The following is an 8,299-nucleotide window of genomic DNA, read 5'->3' on the forward strand; positions in this document are numbered from 1 at the left end:
AACATTACCCATTGTGATTCCTGTATAAGTGACCTATAATCATTTTATTCAGTTTCATATTGATTTGAATTAACCACGAGATCGTTTTAAGGTCTGAACCCCGACTTACTGTTGTCTTCGACAGAGAAGTAGAAGATGTCCTTTGTTGCATTGCTCCCTTCCTTTAAGACATAGAGGATCCGCCTCTTTTCAATGTCCGCTGAAACAGAGAGCAACCATCACACGGGTCAGACTGACACCGCAGAAAATGAGTATGTGAACTTCAGGTTTTTAGTTTACTCATTTCTTGCATGAACGAGAGAGAGAGAGAGAGAGAGAGAGAGAGAGAGAGGAGAGGAGAGGAGAGAGGCAGCACCTCCTAATAGGGTCTTAACTGTCAGCCCCAACCAGCTCTGAGTCATGGGCACACATGTGCCTGGAGTAATCAAAGAGGTTTCTGGACAAAAACCCAGGACCTTCCTGCATACGTCAGCCTCATAGAGTGTTGCATTCTATTGCCAAGCCCCCGTGTGTCCTTTTTAACTTCACTGTTACTAGGCATGGACTTACTACAATAGATTTTAAAATAATGATTAAGAAAACGTCAACCAGGGCCAGCAGGTAGCATGGTGGTTGAGGGTGCTGGACTCCCATGTGGCCAACTACGTTTAAGTTCTGGACCTGGTGGCTTGTTTTCTGACTTCCTCTCTCTCTCCTTCTTTCTCTCTGTCTCTCTCTCTTCCTCTCTGGTTTAAATAAAATAAATAAATAAATAAATAAATAAGTAAAAGTTAAATAATTCTTGAAAAAAAGAAAACATCAACCTATTTTTTTCCTTAAAGTTACAATTGCAAAAACGAAACTTTAGTTTAAAACTATATGTCAGTGCCACTGAGTGCATGTGTTCTGTCCAACAAGGAGGACATCCCGGTGGTGGTGCTTTATTACAACACGGTGCTCCATGGAAAGCCAAATCTATTTGGTTTTAAGTCTTCTGCACACGCATAGAATTTGGCATAGTGGTGGAGACTTATAAACTATTTGCTAAAATGAATGCAAACAAAAGTAACCACTGCATCCTGAGAACAATAAAAATGAGAATACAGTCATTTTTTTTCCCATCACCTATCAGGTTATTAAAAATTCATTATTGGGGTCTATGATTAAAGTTTTTATATTGGTAATTATTAGTGTTTTAAAGACTGTTTTTTGGAGGTATTCATTTATAAGAACAGTATTTTGAGATCAGCAGATGGCAAGGTAGTTGGGGTGCTGGACTCTTACATGGCTGACCACAGTTTGAATCCCGGACCTAACAGCCTACTTTCTCTCTCTTTCTCTCTCTGTCTCTCTCTGGTGAGCACATATGCCTTATATCAAAATTTTAAATAACAACAATAATAATGAGTGAAGTTAAATGAATAATTAAAAAAGAGCCATGTTTTCTTTCTTTATTCATGATAGTACACATGTGTACACATGAGAGTGAGAGAAAAAGAGAGAAAGAGAGAGAAAGACAGTTGAGTGGCCTCCAGATGGTCTGGCACGTTGTGCTCCCCTCTGTCCAGTCCTCTAGTCTGTCAGATCTTGAGCACTTGTGTGTGCCCAGCATGTTTCAGACTGACTGGGCTGAGCTTTTGAACAGCAGCAGCCACGCAGGATCTGACTTCGCTTGAACCGTCTATCACCACTGCACCACAGAGCCAGGCCCATCTCAACAACATCTAGAGGAACACATGGTCGCAGATGAAACATGTGATTTCATATGTATTTAAACAAATCTGGGGGCTGACCTGGGGCCTCGTCATTAAGGGAGCCAGAGCCCACATGGCCAACCCAAATTCTAGTCCGTGACTTGGAAGAGATGCTGGACACGCGTACATGAGCATCTCAAATCCCGACGGGATAGAGAAATGGAAGAGGGTCTAAGGTGGGACCACATCCCAGTGGAGGGTGCTTTCTCCTTCTCTGTCTTTCTGACTCTAGCAAGCACACTTGTCCTCTGGCAATTAAAAAAAATGTAAAAAAGCAAACCTGAAAATGTAACCAAACTGTTTTTTGAACACTCTCTAAAAAATGTTTAACTCTGAGATTGCATCTAGATTTCCACATACCATATGTGAGAAGTTTCATGCATTTCTTCACATTTCACACACAAAGATAACTATAGAAATGGTAAGACCAGGAGCCCACAGGTGGTGTATTGGTGGAGACGCTGGACTCCTGTATGGTTGACAATGGTTGAAGTCCCAGACATGACAGTTGGCTTTCTCACTTTCCCTCATTCTGTTTCTCTATTTGTTCAAATTTAAAAAATAATTATGATTATGATGATAAATAAAACTAAATAAATAATTCCTTAAAAAAAGAAATCATAAGAACATACAAAAAGCAACCAAAAATCATGAGGTGTCACATTACCTGGTAAAGCAGGGGACCTGCCTCTAGTTCACCATTAGTAGGAATACCAGACACAAAAGAAAAATAGTCTTTAAAACATAGGTTCTCACACAGTTAGGCAAATTTAGTTCTATGCTTTTTAAGATGCAGAAATTACATCTGAATAGTACAAAAAAAACTTTCCCGTGTTATAATTCATATCCAAAATCTGCATATCAAATATCCTCAAAAACCTATACTAATAAACTATGCAAATAATTCTGATAGGTCATTAAAATTCAAAACAAAACTAGTATTACCCAAAGTGAACCTTATCTTATAATATTTCAGAGGCAAAAGCTGTCCTTCTGTTTTGCAGTTTTATGGTCCAACTACACGCTTTATTAAATATCTGTGGATTCCTGGTAAATGGGCATTCTGATAAAATAGGTGAAAAGCACTTATTGCCTTTTTTGTTTTCAGAAAACTTTTGCATTATACTGTATTTTATTAGAACCAGAATCTTACCGCAAATACTCTGAGGTTTTACCAAGCTGAGGCATCTGATCTGCCGGAAGGAGCAGAGAGACGTGGGGGTAGAATGGGCACTAACCTTGTGTAAACACGCGAGTGCTCTGGTTTCTGAGGTCGCTGTTGATAATGAAGCCATGTTCTGGTCCTCTGGTCACTTGATACTTCAGGCACCCATGGGGACGGTCCTGATCTTCTGCCTTCAGAGACTTGCTGGTAATCAGGACTCCCATGTGCCCAGTGCGAAGGTACTTCAAGGCTGGGGCACCCTTGTTCATGGCAATCGGGGAGAGCCTGTTCTGTAGGGAACTTATCTGGATCCTCATCACCTGAGGCTTGTGCGTCTCCAGAGTAGTGTCTGGAAAGGTGTAGAAATCAGTGTGAGTGCCATCTGTCACGGTCAAGGAGAAACGATCTTCTGTAGTTTCACTGCCATCATGCCAGTAGCTGATCAGTTTCTCATTCAGGTCCCTTTTGGTAAAAGTAGTCACAGGATGGCTACTGTTGTGTAAAATCTTGCCATGGATGGGGACTTGGGTGATGGTAAAGAGAATGAGCTCATCTGGGGTATCCTCATCTTCTGCAGTCAACTCAAAGGGGGTGATGACTTTGCTGGCCCCTCTCTGCAGTGTTAGTTTATGGATGGTCAAAGTAGGTTTCTTATTATCCACATCTGTGATGAAGATCCTGAAGGTTCTGAACAGGGGGTTGTGTCCATTGATCACATGAAACTCAAAGCTGTCCATCTTTGTCTCATTTTTGGAAGTGTGGACATAAGATATTTTGTTGGCAGCCAACTGAAGCTGAGTGAAAGAAGTGATGGGCTCTGAAGGATGGTCAGAACTCTCCAAGTGGCCCAGGTGAGGAGCCTGTGTGATGCTAAAGTGAAGTTGTTCCTCAGGGCTGTTGATGTCACTGGTGCTAAGCAGATGTGTGGTGAGAATCACTCTGTCACTCTCCATCAAGGTGACCCCTTTGCTGATTACCTCAGAAAAGACTCTGTCCAAGCTGCCAACGGTGACATAGAAGTAGCAATCTATCAAAATGTTAACCCCATCTGTCACATCAAACTTGATAAGGTCTACAGCTCCTCCTTGGCCTGTGTGAGTATAGCAGATAAGGCCTCTATCAATCTCATCTTGGGTAAAGTTCATTCCCACAGTGAGGGTGTTCCTCACATCCCCTCCAGGCTTTCTCAGTCTCTGTAGAAGCCCTTGTTGAGGGCCAGAATGGAGGACAAAACTGAGGCTCTTATCATCCGAGTCAAGATCTGTGGCCCTGAGGACCTGATTTGTGATGACTGCAGAGTGTCCAGTCTCTACTGCCAGCCCATGGTTGATGGTCAGCAGGGGAGTTTCATCATCCACCAGGATCACCACAATAGGGATCCTTCTGTGACTGGCGTGCTTGCCATCACTCAGCCAGACCTCAAAACTGTCCTCTGTGGTCTCTGAATCATCATGCTCATACACAATGGTGGAGGCCTCCTGGATCTCCTGCAAGGTGAAGTGGCAGATAGGCTGGCTGCCTGTGGCCAGCTGCTGTACAATTCGCCCATGCTGAGGGGAAGCTGTGAGTTGAAAGTGGAGCTTATCCGGTGGCAGGTCAGCATCTGCTCCATTGAGCAGTGGAGTGTCTATGACTAAGCTCATTCCTTCTAATACCACGAACTCCCGGGTAAAGAGTTCAGGCTGCTCATCATTGGTGGGTAGGATGATAACAGGGAAGAAGACATTTGAAGATAAGTTGATGCCATCAGAGCAATAAAAGGTGAATTGATCTTCCAGAGGCTCAACTCCTTTGTGGATACTCTGTACGTAATTGATATTCCTCATTCGGACAGCTCTAATGGAGAAGGTGCTGATGGGACTCCCAGCCTGGGACACTCCTGAGCCAGGAGCTGGTGCAATGTTTTCTAGGTAACCAGAGGCCGGCTGACCAGTCACTGTGCATAAGATTTCATCTCGGGGAGTGTCTACATCTTCGATGTGGAGATGTTGTAAAGTCAAAGGGCTCTTCTCACCTTCATAGACAATGAAGGCCTCCCTCACTAAGACCTTGGGGCCCACATTGTCCACAGGCAGCACCGTCACTTGCACCTGAATCTTCTTCACTGTGCTGGCCCCATCTACCCACTGGTAAGAATCCTTGGAGAGGGCAAGGCTGAACGTATCATGCTGCTTTTGAAAACCAATTTCACCTCCAGTGTGGATGTAGGCTACTGCCCCACGGGCGAGGTCCTCTCGGGTGAATCGTTCCGTGGGCACACCATTCACCAGAACAGTGCCCAACTTGGGGCTGTCCTCCACAATATAAGAAAGCACAAAGTCACCCGTGTCCTTCTTTTTGCCATGGATAATATCCACCATGATCTCGGTGGCTCTGTTCTCTAGTACATCGATGGAAACATTCAATAATGGACTACCTGTGATAGAACTCCTGGACCTTTTGTCAGCTGCAGTGGGTTTCACAGTAATCCGGACAGTGATGGGTACAAGGTGCACCCCATCACTTACCTCCAAATGGAAAGAGTCACCAGTAGTCTGGTCTCTGCCATGCTGGTAAGAGACACTCCCATTAATAACATCGGTTTGCACAAAAGATTCCCCTGGGACCATAGGCTTTTTAAAGTACTTCAAGCATCCATGCTGGGGGCCCCTAATTAATATGAAGACAATCTGGTCAGTATCTGTGTCAGGGTCTGTAACAGCCAGTTCATTACTGCTAAGGATAAAGCTGTCTCCCTCCAAGATAGTAAAGCCTCTGTTGGTGACTTCTGGAGGCTGGCTGTCCACAGGCTGCAGGAATAGCGTGAATGTGCCAGGTATACTGTTGCCTGCAGTGTCCTCCACCTGATAGGTGAACTGCACAACCCGGGGTACAATACCCAGGTTCTTCTGTGGAGGCTGGTAGGCAATTCTGTGGTGATTTATCTGGGCCTGGGTGAAGTGCATGATGGGTGTGTCTGGTGAATCAGTGAGCACAATTTCCCCAGCTTGAACTTGGTGGTTGCCATCTGTGTCAGTCGGAGGTGTCAGTAGGGTGTACCACAAGTTCTGGTCATCTGAGTCCTGGTCAGTGTATCGGAGGAATTCCTTCTGTAAATGAGTGAGTTGGTATTCTTGCACAGTCATTTCCAGGGTAGTTCCTGGAAACAGCACAGGACTGAGCACATCCACTGGCTGGACTCTGATGGTGAAGAAGTGCTGGTTGGATAAATTGGGTGGGTCATTGTTGTCTTGCACATGGAAAGCCAGCTGGGCTGTTACGGATTGAGGGCTATGTGATCCAAGATGGCGGTAGAAGAGTCTCCCTTCCACTATGTCTTTCTGTAGCCACTTGGTCACCACCTTCTCATAAAGTCCTTCCTTTTCCACATAGTGCCAGTCTTCATCTTCAGGGAACAGAGGAGGCTCAGCCTGCCTTAGCAGTATGCACCCCAGGTCCTGGCTTGAGTGGGAGGACCCTGGAGCCAGATTCCACTCTCTCGTGCCCTCTTTTCCTGCTGGAGGTTGGTCCTCCAGCACAAAGTGGATGGTTGAGTCATCAGAGTCAATATCTGTAGCACTCAGGACAAAGGGGGAGATCTGGACCACCTGCCCTTCAGACAGCGAGAGTCCTGTGTTAGTGCTGACCACGGGTGGGTCATCGTCCACAGGTATGATGGTGAGGGGGAAGAGGAATTCCACTTGGTGCTGCCCATCCTCCATCTGGAAGACGATGTTGTCACTGTAGGTGTTGCTGCCATCATGCTGGTACACCACTTTCCCCTCTGCCAGGTCCACTGCTGTGAAGTACTTGCACCCCACTGGTGCCCCAAGCACCACCAAACGACCATGTCTCAAGCCCCGAACCACAGTTATTTTCACTTCTTCCAGGTTATCTTTATCAGTGATCTGAAGGTTGTGGGCATTGGACAGGGAGCTTGACTGACCTTCGAAAAGCAGTAGCCCCCAGTCATAGCTAGCCACTGGAGCCAGGGTGTGCATGGCCTTCACCACCACCATGAAGGCAAAGGGGACCGAGGTGACGCCATCTCCATCCACCACTTCCAGCTCCAGCTGGAAGAGGCGTTCCCCATTGGAGTTCTCTGGAGGAGGCTGATAGGCAATTCTCAGCTCCCGGAGCTCCCGCTGGGTGAAGAAGGAGACTGGAAGGCCCAGAGGGTCATCCGTGCTGACCATGTAGCCCTGCTGACCCGGGCGCCCCGGTGGGGCTGCGGGGACATGGAGAACGTTGAAGATCAGGTCGTCAGGGTCTGACTCCTTATCTTCTGCTGCCAGCGCGTCAAGAGTCAGGGCTGTGAGCACCAACGGGTGGGCCTCCATCATCATCCGGGCCAGGGAGCTGGGCCGGGGTGCCATGTTTTCGGTTCCCTTGCGGATCCTCACCGGCAGCTGAAAGTGCTCGCGGGCCAGCACCTCCATTGAGCCAGAGGTCCCATCCTCTGGCCCTAGCAGCTCCACCATCATGGGCACGTAGTCCCAGCTGGGCGAGGAGGCCCTGGCGATGTGCTGGTAGCGCGCCCCAGCACGGAGAAAGGCCTCGCAGTCTATTCCCTTGTCCCGGGGGAAGGGCGCCCCCTCGGCGTCCACCAAACGCCCGTATTTGGGCAGTGGGCCGCCCTGGTGAGGAAGAGGAGTGAGCCGGCACCTGCGGGTGGCCGCGGCTGCAGAATCTGGGGCGGCGAAGTCCAGCACTCTCCAGTCGATGGCGTGGCTCCAACCGCGCCGCCTGTCCAGCGGTGCCGCCAGCCGCGCAGCCTGGCCAGCGCCAAAGCCCTGTTGCGCGTCACCAGCTCCAGCGGGGAGAAGACCACGTCCACCGCCAGCGTGAAGGGCAGCACCAGCGTGGAAGTCTGGGCGTCGTAGCGCAGCTGCAGCCGTACCCGGACGCGTCCCGGGCTGTGGGAGCCGAAGTGGGTGTACTGGACCTGGCGGGGCTGGAAGGCGCAGGGGAAGCGGAGTGGGGACAGCGCGCCCTGGAGCGCCGGCAGGGCGTCCAGCACTGTCACCTCGCACCGGTCCCCGGGCTGCACTCGAATCACCAGGTCCCGGAGAGGATCCAGCCAAAGCGAGCGGCCCCGGGGCACTCGGATCCCAGGATTCGCCAGCAGGACCCTGGGGCCGTCGGGGCTGCGGTCATCAGGTGCACCCCGGGCGTGCAGGAAGTGAGCCGGGTGGAGCTTGGACCCGGGCGAAGGCGCCTGTCCCTGCAGCGCGGGGCAACTCAGGAGCAGGCAGGCGAGCACCGCGACCAGCTGCTGGGGCATCCCGTTGAGGTCCGGGGAAGCTCCAGCCATGACCAAGAGGGAACCCTGGCGTCGGGATGCTGGAAGAGAACTCTGTCCAGACACGGGTGGTGGAGCCGCAGGTGCCGGCGGGGGGCGGTGTTCCCGCAGGGCGGGGAG

At 49.2% G+C, this 8,299-nt stretch overlaps 1 protein-coding gene across 1 annotated transcript in view; it reads right to left on the reverse strand.

Annotated features, from left to right (window-relative positions):
* FREM3 (FRAS1 related extracellular matrix 3) overlaps nucleotides 1-8,191 on the reverse strand; it is a 96,603-nt gene extending 88,412 nt beyond the window's left edge. The window contains 3 exon segments of the mRNA XM_006169491.2: nucleotides 110-199; nucleotides 2,972-7,619; nucleotides 7,622-8,191. Of these exon segments, the coding sequence (XP_006169553.1) occupies nucleotides 110-199; nucleotides 2,972-7,619; nucleotides 7,622-8,191 (5,308 nt within the window).
* Nucleotides 8,192-8,299: the final 108 nt, after the last annotated feature.

Source organism: Tupaia chinensis, unplaced genomic scaffold (assembly GCF_000334495.1).
Source record: "Tupaia chinensis unplaced genomic scaffold, TupChi_1.0 Scaffold147069_1, whole genome shotgun sequence".
Classification (NCBI taxonomy): Eukaryota; Metazoa; Chordata; class Mammalia; order Scandentia; family Tupaiidae; genus Tupaia; species Tupaia belangeri.